Here is a 20044-nt window from a genome sequence, read left to right as displayed (position 1 = left end):
CCTCAGGATCTTGAATGGTTCATATAGATACATACATAGTGTTTATAAAATGACTGACAGGAGGCACAAACAAACAAACGCAAACAAACAAACACAAATAAACCTCCAAACTCAAACAAACATACAAACACAAAGACAGACAAACAAAACATACAAACACAAACATCCAAACACAAACAAACATAAACAAACATATAATCACAAACACAAACAAATACAAATACAAACAAATACAAACCAACATCCAAACACACACAAACATACAAACAAACAAACATACAAACACAAAGAAACATCAAAATACAAATATCCAAACACAAACACAAGTAAACATCAAAACACCAACAAACATACAAACACAAACAAACTTTCTGGAGCTGATCTCAGTTTTCCAAACATGTTTTTGAGTGAATTAATACACTTTTGTTTAGGCTGAACTCGGGCTTGTTTGTGTTTGTATTGTGTTCTACATATCCTACAGTTTGTTTGTTAAAATAAAAACAGACTATTGTACCTTTAAAGCCTAAACTCTTTAGCGCAATTATATACTGAATAAAATCAAAATCATAATCAAAATATAAAATCAACAGAATTATCAAATCAGCTGGAAGTCTATGTGTTTAATTCTATACATTTTCATTATATAAATGTATAAAGGCCTAGACAAGCTACATGAACACACACTGATCACACATGGAAATGTAGTCATAAATGTACAAAAAAACCCTCTCAGATCCTGTGTTATAACGTGTTGGCTGTAAACCTCCCAGTGACTGAAACTGAACTGTAAAAACTAAACCCAGCTTCTGATCAGTCAGTAAGTTTGGTTAATGAGTGGAAATTAATGGAAATTGTTATTAACTCTCCACTCCATTGCTGTATTTTTTACAGCTGTAAAATAATGAGAATTTCACTTGAAGTTGGGTGAAAAAAAACACCATTAGTGATTGAACGTCCTGAATTTAAGCAACAGAGGAGATAAACATCTAGACATCTGGAGTAATATTGTGTAATTGGAGTATTAACACACCCACTTTCTTTCTAACAAAAAATCACAATTGATGCGCAAAAATAATGAACCTTCAACCCTGAAACCAGCCGAAGCAGCTCTGCAGACATCTATACATATACACACTCGTTTCTATACATTTACAATTATATATTCACACCTTTAAATTCACATTTCTTAATTAAATGTAAATTGTAAATTATGATCTGGCTACGATATAAGGTCTATGTAGTATATAGTAACTATATATAGTTGAGTGAGCGTCCGATTTGAATATGCGCATTAATAATAAAAGGGTTCATTAGGATTATTAAGTGTTTTTGGATTATAAATACAGGAGCTTTCAGTAAGTATTTCACTATATTATATTTGATCCTGGAGCTGCTTTCGACTCTTTTCGATACTTTTTAATATCTGGTGAAACGACTAAGAATAAATAGATAAATTAAAATAAAAAGCGCACATGCTAAAAACAAATTAGAAAATGTTTAAAAAGTTTTATTAGTTTCTAGCGCAACATAGTTGCCATGTCGACTCTCTCGTTTGATTTTCATGGGAAGAGAAAGAAAAGAAGAAGAAAAAAAGACCAAGAACCACAAACGTTTCGAATGGGTTAAAAGAAAACTCTTCCTCTTGCATGTTGGTTACTGGCATATTAAAACAAGACGGAAGCCATTTTATATTTCAACCGAAACCGCAGAGCTCACGTTATGACTGTGTGTGTGTGTGTGTGTGTGTGTGTGTGTGTGGGAGAGAGAGAGAGAGAGAGAGAGAGAGAAGGAAATGAGCGATGAGCACGAGCTTCAGACAGCCCTTTTTTCTCACACTTCATCAGTGTCTGGTTTTGAGGTTAGAATAAAACACAGCTCGTGCAATTGTTTCATTTCGTATCAGAAAAGAATAAACAGAATGAAAAGTGCACGAGTTAGGACTCCAACGCAAATTTCAGTAGTACTGTTGTTGTTTCATTAGCATAACACACTAATCACCACTTCATTAAGCACTGGGGCAGGTGTTCATCTCATTCATATCATTAGACTAATGAGTTTACCTGTGAGGTCATTAGTCAAGGTGACATGAGCTCTACGCTGGGGGATTTTATTTATTTATTTATTTATTTAATGCTCATCATCATGCCTTAAAATGCTGTCTAACTATAGAGCGAAATGAGATAAATGTAGTTAGGACTGGATTTTGTGTTTAAAATTAACTCTTTTCGAACGCAAACCCCTTCACTCTTACAGAAACTAAACTCTAAACCTTCACTTGTATATTGTGGTCCTATTTTGTGTATCTTTAGTGTTTATCTTTGCCCGGAAAATGTGTTTAAAGTGTTTATAAACGTCACTGAATAAAAGTACAACTCAAATAACTTTTACAGCAACACTACGTTCCCTTTCCTATAGAAAACATGCTCACTGGAGGTACAAAAGGAATAGAAAGTGTAGTCTATGCAATATTAGCTCTGTCATTGTTGATGTTATTCTTCTTATCATTATTATTATTATTAATCACACATTAGCTCAGTTTGGGTGTGAAGCGGAGTGGGAACTATTTGTTCAGATGTATCAGTTCCTCTTTAAGAAACCTCACCCACATTGGGGTTGGGACAGATCACAGCTTTCCTAAAAATAAAATAATAAGATGCAATTACACGGAGCTTTTTCTTCTTCAGAAAAAAAGGCATTACGTCAAATAAACCTCAGCCCTGAATTAACACTTGCTTTATATTTTTTTCTTTTCTTATTTTCTTATAAACACCACGAGTGTTAATTCAGGACAAAATATCCTTTACCCAATAATAAGGTTAAATCATTTTTTAATTTTTTTTTTTTTAATCCATGAATGCTATATTCACATAATTATGGATGTCATTTTTCTTCCCGAATAATTAAACCATCCTCATGATCACTCCTCTGAGCCGGATATTCAGCTTCGAACGATTTATTTTCTAATATCTGCCAGTTAACCCAACCGAAAACTCGAAAGGAGCACACATCTACCCCTGACGAGCCTAATTATAGAGCTCGCTTTGCGGTTCTGCTCGCTTCCGGAATGTTTGCTGTTGCTACGCGCGCGAGCTTCTGCGCCCGGAAATGCGCCATCCAATCACCTTCTTCCAGCTCGGAGCCCGCGCTGGACCCAGGAGACCAATCACGGCTTTGATTTAATCTCACGTCAAACGTCACTTTAATTATTATTATTATTATTATTATTATTATTATTATTTATTTATTTATTTATTTTTTTTTTTTTTTTTTTAATAAAGAGACAGGACACTGTATTTTAATATCTCACCTGATTCATCTGAGTATGCAATAATAATAATAATAATAATAAGAAGAAGAAGAAGAAGAAGAAGAAGAAGAAGAAGAAGAAGAAGAAGAAATAACAGACTGTTTTTATTTAATGCATTAATGTTCGCTAAATTAACGCCGAATATCTGAATGTATAATTAAATATATAATTCTGTTTAATTTTAGCAAACAATTTAATATTCGTATTAATATTAATATAATTCGAGGTAATTACGAGGTTAAACACGGGTTGTGAACATTTAATTGTTTTATTTAATATTTTGAGCTGCATCTAGTTTTTATCCGTTAAATAACATTTAATAAAAATTTATATCACTGCTGGTTTATTTTTAGAATTATTTTAGATCGCTACAACAGGAATGAAGTGATGAGTTCTGATCTCTATCACTGTAATTTGTATAAGTTTTATCACTTGTCATTTGTAATAATAAACACTGTAGAGTAAAGTTACAAGTTGTTGAATATTAAATTCATCTGAATTTGATGATTTTCTGAGCTGAGTTGAACACAGCAGGTCTGTATCGATCTGAACATTAATCATTATTTATTTAAAAAAGCACGTTCCACAATCAGCTTAAAGTGTTAAATGTTGCGTTATTGCAGTGAAATCTGCTGTGATTCAAGTGTTTCCGGTCCCAAAATCAACCCATTATTTAACCTCGTACACACACAAACACACACACACACACACACAAACAAATAGCTGTGATTATTTATTTATTTATTTATTTATTTATTTATTTATTTATTTATTTATTTATTTATTTATATTTAAATACAGCATAAAGAACAATGTAAATATTTTTTAACATTAGGTTGTTAGGACACTATTTAGATTTGTTTCTGCCTCACATAAAACTTCTTACTGAGTATTAACATTAATTTTGACCATAAAAACGTTTTCATGTTATGAAGCTATTAGTAGGCCTAGGGTTTTTTTTTCATGTAAATGTATTCATAGAAATTCCCCGTTAAATATCCAGTGTTGGTGTAGTTATAGTGTAGTTATAGTGTAGTTGTAGTGTAGTTATAGTGTAGTTGTAGTGTAGTAAGAGTGTAGTAATAGTCATAATAGTAATAGGTGATTATTGACTTGGACTGACTTGGTGAATTTTGTTTTAAATATTAATTAATGTTAGCATTCGTGTGAAATATGTAGGTTTTTTCCTCTTTTTTTTCTTTTTTTGTTTAATCTTAATGACCAAATAGAATGCTAGCTGAAATAAACTTTTCTAAATAAACATTTCTAAATCTTTAAATGGTCCACGTCTTTTCTTTTTTTTTAGCTCGTTAAGCACGCGCATCCTACACAATAACGCAAACAAACACGACCTGAACTCTTAGATTTCTGCATTTCTGTAATAATCCCGTGTTCACGAGACACCGGGCACTCTGGGAGTATTAATGCACAGCTTTAGGCCTTAAATCAGTCGGGTTTAATAGCGCGTCACGTGCACTGAGCTAACAAGGGGTTAATTAAATAATTTACAGGTCAATCTAAACGCGTTAAATGGGTTACTGCGGATCAGTATAAATATTTCATTTGTGCATTTAGAATTTTTTTTTTCATCCAGTGAGGTAGCACATGCCGCCTAACTTAACCAGTTTCTCCAATCTATTGCAATCAAATAAAAAATATATAACAATGGGGAAAAAACATTGCAGCAATGAAACCGTCCATATTGAAGAAAAATATACTTTTATAGATGACAACAAAGGTTCTCTACCTTCCCAAACCAAATAAACCATCTTCCCTACTCCTAAGAGAAGATTCTCCATCCAGTGTGTGGTTCTTCTGGTGCTTCAGATTACTGACTGATTATTTAAATAATGTGGAAAATTATTTATGATGAGAAATTATGTTTTTACTGAGACACAAAGAATTATTAGCTCATATCAGTCCTTTCAAGAATCAGCTAGGGTATAGCATTGTTCTAAAATAGCTGTTCTACTGCCTAGTTTTCCATTCTGTCATCTTTATTAGGTTTCTGTATGGGAGTATGATGTGTTTGTAGCCTGTGACTGTGTTCTGATCACAACAGAAGAAATCGTTTGCTTAAATAGAATATCATGACCATTTAAGATGCATTTATTATTAATCTCACTGTCCTCGTGCACTGAGAATAAATCTGCATTTCTTCCCCTTCTTCTTCTTCTTCTGCTTCTTCTTCACTGAGTAACCTCTGGGCGCGTAGCAACAGTAGAACCAATGAATCGCCTTTAAAATGGTTCCGCCTGAACGTGATGACGTCTCTCTCTCTCTCTCTCTCTCTCTCTCTCTCTCTGTGTGTGTGTGTGTGTGTGTGTGTGCACTGGCCGACTATTATGGGCTGCCTGGAATTCTGAAAGCGTCTCGAAGAGAGCTGTTCGATTCCAGAGTCGATTCCTTCCGATTCTGATTCCAGTTGTTGGAGATCACTCAATTCGTTTGCGAGAACCGATTCCCGATTCGACTCAGTCGCTTTTTCTCGAATCCATGTGGCTCTACAGAGATTAAATTAAAAGTAAGTTTTTATGGCTTGTTAGATTCCAGACAGCTCCTGGTTCTACTTTACACATTCCTCTATAAGTATTTTTTTTCTATTTGAATACCTATTTTATTATTAATGCAATTTGTAAATCTTAAAATCTAAATTCATGGGAGCTGTTACACCAGATTTCCTACTCCATATAGACATTTGATTGTGTTTCAAGGGTCACAGATTGGCAGGTCAGTGTTTACTCAGATGAACTCTGCATTAAATATGCAAATTCTTTTTCCCATGTTCACACGTCCTTTTTTTGTTCCAGTGAATAGGCTTATTTGCTAAACAAATGCTAGGTTTGTGCTCTGTGGTAAGCTCAGCTTACTCCTATTTGATGCTGACCTTTGTGGTTTCTCTCTGTGAGGAGTTTCTTGTGTTCTCTGGTTTCCTCTCACCTCCCAGTAGGTGGATGGTGGACTGGTTGAAATGAATCACCTCTTGGTGTGAAACAGTTTGTAAACTTAATTAACTAGGGTTCACTGCAATCCTGAGCAGTATGACCAGCAGCTGCTCCTCCCTCTCTCTCTCTCTCTCTCTCTCTCTCTCTCTCTCTCTCTCTTTCTATTCACCAAGATGATCTTGGAACTTATATATGCAAATTCCTGTCTCTTGTCTCTGTGTAAGTGCTTTGGTTAATTTGCCAGACAAATGTTCTCTTTGCATTTGTTCTGGCTGCTCCTTTACGATGCCTTAACATTTTGACATTGTTTTATTGTAATTTATCATCATGAATATCCCAGGAACACTGAGCAGCTGGAATAAACCCGGGAGGAGTTCATGCACTTATTCACACCTAGGGGCAGTTTAATGTGACCAGTTCAGCAACTGGAAGGTGGGAGGGAACCAGAGAACCTGCAGGTAACTAACAAAGCGGGGAACACGCACAAAAACAATAACCTGAGCTCTACAGATCCTGGAGCTGTGAGACCATCTCACCACCACACCTTTTTTACATTTACAATTTAACTTGTGGTAACCTCCTACATTCTGCCCCAGCAGTAAACAGGTGATGATTTAAACAAAATAGACTTCATGTTAAAACTTGAATGATGATCCTGATTACAGAGTTGTACTTTTTGTACAAAGTTATAGAAGATTAATGGTTATACCTGATTAATTTTAATCATAATTATATGATTAATAATTACTATAATCACACTCTCTGGTGTAACCCAGATGAGGATGATTCCTCTCAACGTTTCCTCCTCATATCTCACCATCTCGCTTATTAGGGATGACTGTAAAATTTTATCAGTATGAATGACTTTATATATTTTTGTAAGTAAACACGCTTTATTGCAGTGTCTACTTTTAAAAGCGCTACAGAATTAAAATTGAACAGAACCGATTCCAAAGCTTTGGAGGAGTCGACTCTCGGTTGTCTGTGCCTAGGCTAGGAGAACCGACTCTTCTAGGCATCGAAACGCCCGAGAGAGAAAGAGAGAGAGAGAGAGAGGAGAAGACAGCAGCAGGCGGACTCGCTTGGGCTCGCCTGGCGCGGCTAAAGCTAACGGGGAGAAAAACATGGAGCTGTCTGCTGTCGGAGAAAGAGTCTTCGCCGCCGAATCCATCATCAAGCGGCGGATCAGAAGAGTGCGTGTTGTATTTCCGATTAAAATGTGCCATTGTTTAAAAATGCCTTCCTGAATGCATGCGTGTGTGAACGTGTTATTGGCATTAGAGCCTCCACCAACAGCCAACACCGCCAGGGCTGCTGCTGCTGCTGCTGCAAGCTCGGAGCTAATCAGAAATAAATGTCTTTCTTTTCTTGCATGTGTGATGGCACAGGGTCGGATGGAGTATCTGGTCAAGTGGAAAGGTTGGTCACAGAAGTGAGTATTTAACAGCATGGTGGACATGGCGATCTCTCTGTAGATTTTAGAGGATGTGTTTTAAGATGCCGACGATGGCTGGCTGTCAAACCAGAACCAGCTCGAGCGGCGCACATGCATGCAAAACACACACACACACACACACACACACACACCGCAGCAGGCTAATTAAAAGAACACATCCCCATGTTTCTCACAGGTACAGCACCTGGGAACCGGAAGAAAACATTCTGGACTCTCGTCTCTTTGCGGCTTTTGAGGAAAGGTAAAAAAAATTAATGCAAGGCTGTGGAATAATAAAAATGCACGCGCTATGTTGGCTCTCAACCGGGCATGGCTTATTTATTTATTTATTTATTTATTGACTTACTTACTTTGTCCAGGGAGCGTGAAAGGGAACTGTTCGGGCCCAAGAAGAGAGGACCGAAACTCAAGACCTTCCTGATGAAGGTACAGAAGGAACCGAGACCTGATGAAGCCTTCAGTGTGTCTGCACATGGCCATTATTTATCATAAATCATTATTATTATTATTATTATTATTATTATTATTATTATTATTATTATTATTATTGTAGCTTTATTGCTGTAAAGACATCATGAAGGCATGATAGCAGGAAATAAAGGTGCAAGGAAGGAACCTTTCTTGAAGAAGAACCCTTATTGGGGTTCCTGGAAGAAAAGAAAAAAAAAATCTTGGTGTCACAATGATGTATAATTTCCCGGTCCTAAACTCTTACATCACATGGAAGGTTCTTCCTGGTACACTCAGAATGAGCTGCTTTTCTGTCACATATTGCACCTTTATTGTGTAGATTTGACCACAATCCCTTTAAACACACAGCAAGTAATGGTACAAAAGGTACCTTTTTGATCTGAGAACCTCACTACAACATCAACTTTATATCCACCATTGATGTTTTAACCATTTTCTTTATGATAATTTTGTATCATTTTCCCATCACAAGTGTTTACAGTTTACACGAAGGTTCTCCATTATATACTCTCAGAAAAAAACTGTACTAACTGTACTTCTCCTTGTTGCTGATTTGGTACCTGTTTTGTACCATTGTGTAGTTGGAAAGCTGCATGTGTTGTACATTTGAAGCTTGGCTCTAAGTGAATTATTTATTTCTGTATTTTAGATCCTTTTTAAAAGCAACAGAAAGAAAGATAATAAAGGCACAAACGATAAGGGTAGCACCCCCGGGTCACGCTGTGGAGAGTTCAGTGTGGTATCGAGAACCTTAGAGAACCTTTTTAAAGTACAGAGAAAGCAGATTAAATGTTTATGATGTTCATACATCTTGTTTTGAAATTGCCTGTAAATATATGACCAGTAGCTACTTGTCTTTCTCTAGGCTCAGGCCAAAGCTAAAGCCAGGTCCTATGAGTTCCGTGGCGAATCTTCACGCAGCATTCGCATTAACTACCCCAACCCTGAGCCTCTGGTGACCCCGAGGGCCAGAGAGGGGCTCCGTAGTGTCGTCCCAACCATCTTCCCTCCCAGTACAGTGAACCGGGGCGAAAGTGTCCGACCCACTCACCAGGAACCGACTCGAGATCATCGTTCCCTTCTGTCCCCGAGAGTCGAATCAGACAGGATGGGACACATCCCTAAAAAACGTGGTCGCAAGCCCAAGCTGTTCAGAGAGGGCTACTCGAGTGTCCTGCACTCTGAAAAGAGCAAGATGGACGAGTCCATGTCGGGCATCCCATCCAAAATGGCGCGTCTGGAACTGGGTGAGGACGACGAGGATGCTCTGAGCACAAGGTCACCGAAGCGTCAGAACCCTCTCCTGTTTTCTCGCCAGACGATGGAATGGACCAAAACGAGTGAGGAGTGCAGGACTCGAGAGCTCTCCACCAGTCATTTTCACCGCAAGTGCCTTAAACACCTCAGACATCACGGAGCATTCAAACACGGAGACATGTCGGCCATAAAACATCATCATCATCATCATCATCATCCACATCATCATCATCATCATCATCACCAGCCGTCACTCATTGCCAAGATCCCCATGGCACGGATCCTTGGAGAACCAGAGGTGGAAGTGGAACAGGAGGAGGACGAGGACTTGTGGAAACCCTGCTTCGGCACCGTGGAGAAGGTCACGATCACAGACGTGACTACAAACTTTTTAACCGTCACCATCAAAGAGAGTGACACAGACAAAGGCTTCTTTAAAGACAAGAGATGATTCGGTTCCTGTTACGCTCTCCATGGTCAGACACACTCTTCTGTGGATATATTGCAATGTTCCACACTATCGTTATCATGGACATGACAGAACAAAGCAGGAGCACAGGACAATAAATAATAAACTCTCTTCCCAGGACCATGACTCATGAACCGTATTCCGGAATATTCCGGGGAATATTTTCACTAGTATCGTTATTAAACACTAATCCTAATTGTAATAATATTGTGAACGGTGATAATGTTATTGCAATGAACATTTAAAAATAAAGACGTCAGGTTTCATAGGGTGAAGTGACACAAGAACCATTTCTGATTCCCTGAAAATCTTCCGGATGTTTTTGGATGCTTCTCATTGGTTCTTAAGGCAGAAAATGGTTTTGATTGTTCTTTCTGACAACAGCACAAAAGGAAAGGAAACCAAAAATGGTTCTTTTGTTTTTTTTTATTTTTCCTGTGAAACTCTCACAGCCTGCTCTGTTTTTAAAGCCTGTATTCAATTCACAAGCACTAAGTATTTGTTTCTCATCACCTCATGCTGTATATGAGGATATCACGATATGAACATTTTATTCCATTTTCTGTGTTAAACACTGAACCGTGATGGAGATGGGATCTGACCAGAAGTTTGCATGCACTAGGAAAGCTTTCAGCTGGGAGCTGAGGCTGTGTCTGGGGTTATAGATGTGTATAGATGTATGTTTTGGCTCCTGCAGACTTTTTCTTGTAAGGAAAAAAAAAGACAAACTTTTTTTTAAAACCACAAATCATATACTAAATATATATAACGCTGTTAATGTGTGTGGTTGGTGTCTTGGAAATTTATGAACACTGAGTTATTGCTTTATTTTGAACCTTAAAGGTTGATTTTCTGAAGTCTGAATTGAATATAAAATTGATATATTATTTATAGATGAATGCTCAGTACATTTGCCTGCCATGGCTCTGATAATTTGCTTTCTTCACATTTAGCACAAAACGTCAGACTCTGAAATGTAAGCACGCGCACTGAACCGTGCCGACTCGAGCACTGTGACGTCACGCGCCGCGCATTTCTTCTTCTTATTATTATCATTATTATTATTTGTTTTTGCTCGTTTGTTTCTTTCTGCTTTATTTTTGCCTCCTTTTAAACCCCTCAGGTTCGCTTGACAAAGTGAGGAAAAGAGAAAAAGAAGAAGAGGATTAATTAGTTAAATTGTCATCCTTGCCTTTTTTGCGCAAATTAGAACCGTGTCAATGTTCTACATGTTCGAAATTATTTTTGTGCGGACATCATACGTGTAGAGAGAGAGAGAGGAGGATGATATTACATTATATAGATATATATGAACCGATGCGGATTTTGTGCGTCAAATGACGTCTTATTTATTTATTTATTTATTTATCTATCACCTGACATATTTTCCAGTGTATAAGATGAAGACTTACTCATCAGAATTTACTCTTGCTCTGTTTTTGCACTAAGCATCCTGTTAAATGCGCATTTCTCTGCAGATGAAAACCAGTGGCATTGATATAAATTCCTAATCATTTCCTTTTAACTATTTAGCATTTTATTCAGAGAAAAAAACACATAGTCATAGCATCATATTTCTCTTAATATTTTGACTTTTCTTCAGCCTGTTAATGATTCTGGAGGGGTATTTTTTGTCCTCGCATTATTTGTTTCAGGAACTTTTCACCTGATCGCTCCGGCAACTTTGATTATTTCTTTTTCTTCTTATCATTATTCATTTAATTCTAATTAAATCCATTAAATCAGAGCGCGTTGTCACGTGCGCACAATAAATCCTGTAAACACAAATAAACCGAGCGGAAAGCGAAATCACGAACAATAAAACAAACTGATAATAAAAATCTGACAAAATCCCAAGAACACGGATTAAAGTCGAGTCCAGAGAAATGTCCAGGAGCTTCACTGCAGTGTGTGTGATTAAAGAGTAAAGGTTTGCACTCGCCACGCGCGCTGATCTGTTTCCGGTCACTCAGCGCGTGATGCTACACTGCGTTCATGTTCAAGAGGAAATCATTAAAAATGGATTATTATACATCATTTGTTGTTGTTGTTTTTGAAGGACACGGTGAACACAGGGATGTTTGGAACAGAGGTAATCGTAATATTGGTGAATAAAAAAAGAAAGAATAAAGAGTCTTCTGTTTAGAGATTTAACAGAGCTCTGATCCTGAGTGTGCTCGAGGTTGTTTCATTTATACAATCCAGTGACGTCACTTTACTGAGCTAAATGATTGTCCTGCAGTTTATGTTATAGGAATTATAAAAGCAGAAAACACACACACACACACACACAAATGCAAAGCAAGTGTTTATTCTAGAAAAAGCTGAAATTCATTCTAATCTCTAAATGCATTCATCTACAGAAGGACAGAATTGTTTTCAGTATCTGATGCTTTATAAGATAAACAGCCACATTTTTCCTTCGCAAGTCTCTTATTTCCTGTTTACTTCCTACATTGTCAAAGCTCGGCGTCATCTTCATCATCTTTATCTTCATGGCTTCATCCTGTTGATAGAAATGGGCATGGTTTGTGTATCAATGAGCACGAGACTTTTATACATGCTAACAGGAATATTTCCGAAAAAATAAAAACATCACTTTGGTAAGAGTTTGAAGACTGAAGGGTGAAAATCAAAGACGTGTCTAATGATTAAAACTCAGAAATGCTGAGGAGAATCTGATGAGGACCCTGTGACCGGAAGTGTCGTTAGAAATGGAGAGAAAAAAACAATTTAGGACTTCTAACAGTAAAGCTAGAAATAATGGCGGTGTGTAAAAGTGTTTAACCCTGAAAGTGTTTTTAAATGAGATCCTCGGTGTTAAGGGCAGTGATAGGGGGCAGCAGTGAGACAGAAAAAAAGGCGCGCACGCGCTCAGTTCAATGCTACCAGTTAACTGATTGAAGAACAAATAATGTATTTATTTGGATTCTTTACTGTTCTGTGGAGAACCTGGACTCTAGAATTCTTGGGTAAACCTCTAGAACTTTTAGAAGTTTTAAAATTCTCGTTTGAAGCCAAATTCCAGAGCTCTCACGTGAGCCCGAATCAGGTCCACCTCATGTCAGGGCAAAACTCACTCATTTCTCAAATAATCTCCAACCTCAAAACCTGATTTAAGGAACTATGTGGTCCAGTTCTAGACACCTCAGGGAACTGTGAACTTAGATGATGATGGTGCCACACTGATTTGTACAAATGTATACCAGTTAATATTACAGCACTAACTCCAAGTCTAAGTCTAACATGGACATTTGTGGGCGTCAGGAGAAGAAATCACACTTTTTTCTCCCCTCTAATTGTAGTTGGGAGCTGAAGAAATGTCGACCCACACACTCCACCCAGGACTCGTTCGAGGTGAGAGTTTGAATTTGTCCCTTCTTTACAGTGTCATAACAAATTTGTGAGAAAATCTCTCTTTATATAATGAGAAATGTGAGAAAAATATGAACACTCAGTTACTGTTTTCTTGCTCACTGGTTACTGTTACATGTTGATTTGTTGTTGTTGTTGTTTTGTGTACCTTCATGGATGTTGGATGGTTAGATGGGGTAACCATAGTTACGGTTACAGCGAGGAGCACAATGAGGATTCAACCAATTTTCAAGGTTTGTCTCACGAGCTCTCAGCTCCAACTGCTGCAAGTACAACATGTGTTCCTACAGAGAGAGAAAGAGAGAGTGAGAAAGAGAGAGAGCGAGAGAGAGAGAGAGAGAGAGACAGAGAGAGAGAGAGACAGAGAGAGGGGGGCAGAGACAGATAGAGAGTAGAAAGAGAGAGAGAGAGCGAGAGAGAAAGAGAGAGAGACAGAGAGAGAGAGAGAGGGAGCAAGAGAGAGTAGTAAGAAGGTATAAATACATTTATATACAGAAACACATTCAGTTACATTATTGTCATGTAGCAAATGAATATGGAATCTAATGAGTGTGTGTGTGTGTGTGTGTGTGTGTAGCTCTTCTCCTACCCTCATGGGCTCATCAGGATAACCAGGCTTCTGTCTCTTACTGCGGAGAAGTTGTTTAGCGAAGCTTTCCTTCACCACAGGATTAGCTTCTGTGTGAGATGAGAAGGTTTCCGTGTCAGTTAACTGTGTGTAGACTGTATGTTAACTGTGTGTAAACTGTGTGTAAACTGTGTGTAGACTGTGTGTAGACTGTGTGTTAACTGTGTGTAGACTGTGTGTTAACTGTGTGTAGACTGTGTGTAGACTGTGTGTTAACTGTGTGTAAACTGTGTGTTAACTGTGTGTTAACTGTGTGTAGACTGTGTGTTAACTGTGTGTAGACTGTGTGTAAACTGTGTGTTAACTGTGTGTAGACTGTGTGTTAACTGTGTGTAGACTGTGTGTAGACTGTGTGTTAACTGTGTGTAGACTGTGTGTTAACTGTGTGTTAACTGTGTGTAAACTGTATGTTAACTGTGTGTAAACTGTGTGTTAACTGTGTGTAAACTGTGTGTTAACTGTATGTTAACTGTGTGTTAACTGTGTGTAAACTGTGTGTTAACTGTGTGTAGACTGTATGTTAACTGTGTGTTAACTGTGTGTTAACTGTGTGTAAACTGTGTTAACTGTGTGTAAACTGTGTTAACTGTGTGTAAACTGTATGTTAACTGTGTGTAAACTGTGTGTAAACTGTGTGTTAACTGTGTGTAAACTGTGTGTTAACTGTATGTTAACTGTGTGTTAACTGTGTGTAAACTGTGTGTTAACTGTGTGTAGACTGTGTGTAGACTATATGTTAACTGTGTGTAAGCTGTATGTTAACTGTGTGTAAACTGTGTGTAAACTGTGTGTTAACTGTGTGTAAACTGTGTGTTAACTGTGAGTAAACTGTGTGTAAACTGTGTGTAGACTGTATGTTAACTGTGTGTTAACTGTGTGTTAACTGTGTGTAAACTGTGTGTTAACTGTGTGTAAACTGTGAGTAAACTGTGTGTAAACTGTGTGTAGACTGTATGTTAACTGTGTGTAAACTGTGTGTAAACTGTATGTTAACTGTGTGTAAACTGTGTTAACTGTGTGTAAACTGTATGTTAACTGTGTGTAAACTGTATGTTAACTGTGTGTAAACTGTGTTAACTGTGTGTAAACTGTGTTAACTGTGTGTAAACTATGTTAACTGTGTGTAAACTGTGTGTAAACTGTGTGTAAACTGTGTGTAAACTGTGTGTTAACTGTATGTTAACTGTGTGTAAATTGTGTGTAAACTGTGTGTTAACTGTGTGTAAACTGTGTTAACTGTGTGTAAACTGTGTGTTAACTGTGTGTAAACCGTGTGTAAACTGTGTGTTAACTGTATGTTAACTGTGTGTAAATTGTGTGTTAACTGTGTGTAAACTGTGTGTTAACTGTGTTAACTGTGTGTTAACTGTGTGTAAACTGTGTGTTAACTGTGTGTAGACTGTATGTTAACTGTGTGTTAACTGTGTGTAAACTGTGTGTAAACTGTGTGTAGTCTGTATGTTAACTGTGTGTAGACTGTGTGTAGTCTGTATGTTAACTGTGTGTAAACTGTGTGTAAACTGTGTGTAGACTGTGTGTAGACTGTGTGTTAACTGTGTGTAGACTGTGTGTTAACTGTGTGTAGACTGTGTGTAGACTGTGTGTTAACTGTGTGTAAACTGTGTGTTAACTGTGTGTTAACTGTGTGTAGACTGTGTGTTAACTGTGTGTAGACTGTGTGTAAACTGTGTGTTAACTGTGTGTAGACTGTGTGTTAACTGTGTGTAGACTGTGTGTAGACTGTGTGTTAACTGTGTGTAGACTGTGTGTTAACTGTGTGTTAACTGTGTGTAAACTGTATGTTAACTGTGTGTAAACTGTGTGTTAACTGTGTGTAAACTGTGTGTTAACTGTATGTTAACTGTGTGTTAACTGTGTGTAAACTGTGTGTTAACTGTGTGTAGACTGTATGTTAACTGTGTGTTAACTGTGTGTTAACTGTGTGTAAACTGTGTTAACTGTGTGTAAACTGTGTTAACTGTGTGTAAACTGTATGTTAACTGTGTGTAAACTGTGTGTAAACTGTGTGTTAACTGTGTGTAAACTGTGTGTTAACTGTATGTTAACTGTGTGTTAACTGTGTGTAAACTGTGTGTTAACTGTGTGTAGACTGTGTGTAGACTATATGTTAACTGTGTGTAAGCTGTATGTTAACTGTGTGTAAACTGTGTGTAAACTGTGTGTTAACTGTGTGTAAACTGTGTGTTAACTGTGAGTAAACTGTGTGTAAACTGTGTGTTAACTGTGTGTAAACTGTGTGTAAACTGTGTGTTAACTGTGTGTAAACTGTGTGTTAACTGTGTGTAGACTGTGTGTAGACTATATGTTAACTGTGTGTAAGCTGTATGTTAACTGTGTGTAAACTGTGTGTAAACTGTGTGTTAACTGTGTGTAAACTGTGTGTTAACTGTGAGTAAACTGTGTGTAAACTGTGTGTAGACTGTATGTTAACTGTGTGTTAACTGTGTGTTAACTGTGTGTAAACTGTGTGTTAACTGTGTGTAAACTGTGAGTAAACTGTGTGTAAACTGTGTGTAGACTGTATGTTAACTGTGTGTAAACTGTGTTAACTGTGTGTAAACTGTGAGTAAACTGTGAGTAAACTGTGTGTAGACTGTGTGTAGTCTGTATGTTAACTGTGTGTAGACTGTGTGTAGACTGTATGTTAACTGTGTGTTAACTGTGTGTAGACTGTGTGTTAACTGTGTGTAGACTGTATGTTAACTGTGTGTTAACTGTGTGTAGTCTGTATGTTAACTGTGTGTTAACTGTGTGTAGACTGTATGTTAACTGTGTTAACTGTGTGTAGACTGTGTGTAGACTGTATGTTAACTGTGTGTAGACTGTATGTTAACTGTGTGTTAACTGTGTGTAGACTGTATGTTAACTGTTTGTTAACTGTGTGTTAACTGTGTGTAGACTGTATGTTAACTGTGTGTTAACTGTGTGTAGACTGTGTGTAGACTGTATGTTAACTGTGTGTTAACTGTGTGTAGACTGTATGTTAACTGTGTGTTAACTGTGTGTAGACTGTATGTAGACTGTGTGTTAACTGTGTGTTAACTGTATGTTAACTGTGTGTTAACTGTGTGTAGACTGTGTGTAGACTGTATGTTAACTGTGTGTTAACTGTGTGTAGACTGTATGTTAACTGTGTGTAGACTGTATGTTAACTGTGTGTTAACTGTGTGTAGACTGTATGTTAACTGTGTGTTAACTGTGTGTTAACTGTATGTAGACTGTATGTTAACTGTGTGTTAACTGTGTGTAGACTGTGTGTAGACTGTATGTTAACTGTGTTAACTGTGTGTTAACTGTGTGTAGACTGTGTGTAGACTGTATGTTAACTGTGTGTTAACTGTGTTAACTGTGTGTAGACTGTGTGTAGACTGTATGTTAACTGTGTGTTAACTGTGTGTTAACTGTGTGTAGACTGTGTGTAGACTGTGTGTAGACTGTATGTTAACTGTATGTTAACTGTGTGTTAACTGTGTGTAGACTGTATGTTAACTGTGTGTTAACTGTGTGTAGACTGTGTGTAGACTGTATGTTAACTGTGTGTTAACTGTGTGTAGACTGTGTGTAGACTGTATGTTAACTGTGTGTTAACTGTGTGTTAACTGTGTGTAGACTGTGTGTAGACTGTATGTTAACTGTGTGTTAACTGTATGTTAACTGTGTGTAGACTGTGTGTAGACTGTATGTTAACTGTATGTTAACTGTGTGTTAACTGTGTGTAGACTGTATGTTAACTGTGTGTTAACTGTGTGTAGACTGTGTGTAGACTGTATGTTAACTGTGTGTTAACTGTGTGTTAACTGTGTGTAGACTGTGTGTAGACTGTATGTTAACTGTGTGTTAACTGTGTGTTAACTGTGTGTAGACTGTGTGTAGACTGTGTGTAGACTGTATGTTAACTGTATGTTAACTGTGTGTTAACTGTGTGTAGACTGTATGTTAACTGTGTGTTAACTGTGTGTAGACTGTGTGTAGACTGTATGTTAACTGTGTGTTAACTGTGTGTAGACTGTGTGTAGACTGTATGTTAACTGTGTGTTAACTGTGTGTTAACTGTGTGTAGACTGTGTGTAGACTGTATGTTAACTGTGTGTTAACTGTATGTTAACTGTGTGTAGACTGTGTGTAGACTGTATGTTAACTGTATGTTAACTGTGTGTTAACTGTGTGTAGACTGTATGTTAACTGTGTGTTAACTGTGTGTAGACTGTGTGTAGACTGTATGTTAACTGTGTGTTAACTGTGTGTAGACTGTGTGTAGACTGTATGTTAACTGTATGTTAACTGTGTGTTAACTGTGTGTAGACTGTATGTTAACTGTATGTTAACTGTGTGTTAACTGTGTGTAGACTGTATGTTAACTGTGTGTTAACTGTGTGTAGACTGTGTGTAGACTGTATGTTAACTGTGTGTTAACTGTGTTAACTGTGTGTAGACTGTGTGTAGACTGTATGTTAACTGTATGTTAACTGTGTGTTAACTGTGTTTAGACTGTATGTTAACTGTGTGTTAACTGTGTGTAGACTGTCTGTAGACTGTATGTTAACTGTGTGTTAACTGTGTGTAGACTGTGTGTAGACTGTGTGTTAACTGTGTGTTAACTGTGTGTAGACTGTGTGTAGACTGTATGTTAACTGTGTGTAGACTGTGTGTAGACTGTATGTTAACTGTATGTTAACTGTGTGTTAACTGTGTGTAGACTGTATGTTAACTGTGTGTTAACTGTGTGTAGACTGTGTGTAGACTGTATGTTAACTGTGTGTTAACTGTGTGTTAACTGTGTGTAGACTGTGTGTAGACTGTATGTTAACTGTATGTTAACTGTGTGTAGACTGTATGTTAACTGTATGTTAACTGTGTGTAGACTGTATGTTAACTGTATGTTAACTGTGTGTAGACTGTATGTTAACTGTATGTTAACTGTGTGTAGACTGTATGTTAACTGTGTGTTAACTGTGTGTAGACTGTATGTTAACTGTGTGTAGACTGTGTGTAGACTGTATGTTAACTGTGTGTTAACTGTGTGTAGACTGTGTGTAGACTGTATGTTAACTGTGTGTTAACTGTGTGTTAACTGTGTGTAGACTATGTGTAGACTGTATGTTAACTGTGTGTTAACTGTGTGTTAACTGTGTGTAGACTGTGTGTAGACTGTATGTTAACTGTGTGTAGACTGTGTGTAGACTGTATGTTAACTGTGTGTTAACTGTGTGTAGACTGTATGTTAACTGTGTGTTAACTGTGTGTAGACTGTGTGTAGACTGTGTGTAGACTGTATGTTAACTGTGTGTTAACTGTGTGTAGACTGTGTGTAGACTGTATGTTAACTGTGTGTTAACTGTGTGTAGACTGTGTGTAGACTGTATGTTAACTGTGTGTAGACTGTGTGTAGACTGTGTGTAGACTGTATGTTAACTGTGTGTTAACTGTGTGTTAACTGTGTGTAGACTGTGTGTAGACTGTATGTTAACTGTGTGTTAACTGTGTGTTAACTGTGTGTAGACTATGTGTAGACTGTATGTTAACTGTGTGTTAACTGTATGTTAACTGTGTGTAGACTGTGTGTAGACTGTATGTTAACTGTATGTTAACTGTGTGTTAACTGTGTGTAGACTGTATGTTAACTGTGTGTTAACTGTGTGTAGACTGTGTGTAGACTGTATGTTAACTGTGTGTAGACTGTGTGTAGACTGTGTGTAGACTGTATGTTAACTGTGTGTTAACTGTGTGTAGACTGTATGTTAACTGTGTGTAGACTGTGTGTAGACTGTGTGTAGACTGTATGTTAACTGTGTGTTAACTGTGTGTAGACTGTATGTTAACTGTGTGTTAACTGTGTGTAGACTGTATGTTAACTGTGTGTTAACTGTGTGTTAACTGTGTGTAGACTGTGTGTAGACTGTATGTTAACTGTGTGTTAACTGTGTGTAGACTGTGTGTAGACTGTATGTTAACTGTGTGTTAACTGTGTGTAGACTGTATGTTAACTGTGTGTTAACTGTGTGTAGACTGTATGTTAACTGTGTGTTAACTGTGTGTAGACTGTATGTTAACTGTGTGTTAACTGTGTGTAGACTGTATGTTAACTGTGTGTTAACTGTGTGTTAACTGTGTGTAG

At 37.4% G+C, this 20044-nt stretch overlaps 2 protein-coding genes and 1 long non-coding RNA gene across 3 annotated transcripts in view; 2 read left to right on the top strand and 1 right to left on the bottom strand.

Moving 5' to 3' along the window:
- Positions 1-7115: 7115 nt before the first annotated feature.
- cbx8b (chromobox homolog 8b) lies at positions 7116-11915 on the top strand. The gene is made up of 5 exons (XM_058402315.1): positions 7116-7445; positions 7641-7684; positions 7884-7949; positions 8068-8134; positions 9045-11915. The coding sequence occupies exons 1-5, from the start codon at positions 7377-7379 to the stop codon at positions 9885-9887; spliced, it is 1089 nt and encodes a 362-aa protein (XP_058258298.1). The 5' UTR covers positions 7116-7376; the 3' UTR covers positions 9888-11915.
- Positions 11916-12258: 343 nt separating this feature from the next.
- The window catches only part of lg11h17orf67 (linkage group 11 C17orf67 homolog), a 10436-nt gene continuing 2650 nt past the window's right edge, over positions 12259-20044 (bottom strand). Inside the window, exons 2-4 of the mRNA XM_058402346.1 lie at positions 13870-13958; positions 13429-13564; positions 12259-12411 (exon numbers count right to left, since the gene is read on the bottom strand). Of these exons, the coding sequence (XP_058258329.1) occupies positions 13448-13564; positions 13870-13958 (206 nt within the window). The 3' untranslated portion in view covers positions 12259-12411; positions 13429-13447. The remainder of the gene's footprint in view (positions 12412-13428; positions 13565-13869; positions 13959-20044) is intronic.
- Positions 12364-14189, top strand: LOC131361312 (uncharacterized). Its single transcript, XR_009206009.1, has 4 exons — positions 12364-12508; positions 13211-13262; positions 13452-13513; positions 13858-14189. It is a non-coding gene; the product is annotated as an uncharacterized LOC131361312 (long non-coding RNA).

Source organism: Hemibagrus wyckioides, linkage group LG11 (genome assembly GCF_019097595.1).
Source record: "Hemibagrus wyckioides isolate EC202008001 linkage group LG11, SWU_Hwy_1.0, whole genome shotgun sequence".
Taxonomy (NCBI): Eukaryota; Metazoa; Chordata; class Actinopteri; order Siluriformes; family Bagridae; genus Hemibagrus; species Hemibagrus wyckioides.
Note: the sequence above shows the minus strand (reverse complement) of the source record. Positions and strands in the feature narration are given on the sequence as shown.

Bases quoted from the DNA above. Each gene is read 5' to 3' on its own strand.
- cbx8b (XM_058402315.1), top strand. From the start codon at position 7,377: ATGGAGCTGTCTGCTGTCGGAGAAAGAGTCTTCGCCGCCGAATCCATC. The intron at 7,446-7,640 runs GTGCGTGTTGTA...GTGATGGCACAG, and splicing joins TCAAGCGGCGGATCAGAAGA to GGTCGGATGGAGTATCTGGT. The intron at 8,135-9,044 runs GTACAGAAGGAA...GTCTTTCTCTAG, and splicing joins TCAAGACCTTCCTGATGAAG to GCTCAGGCCAAAGCTAAAGC.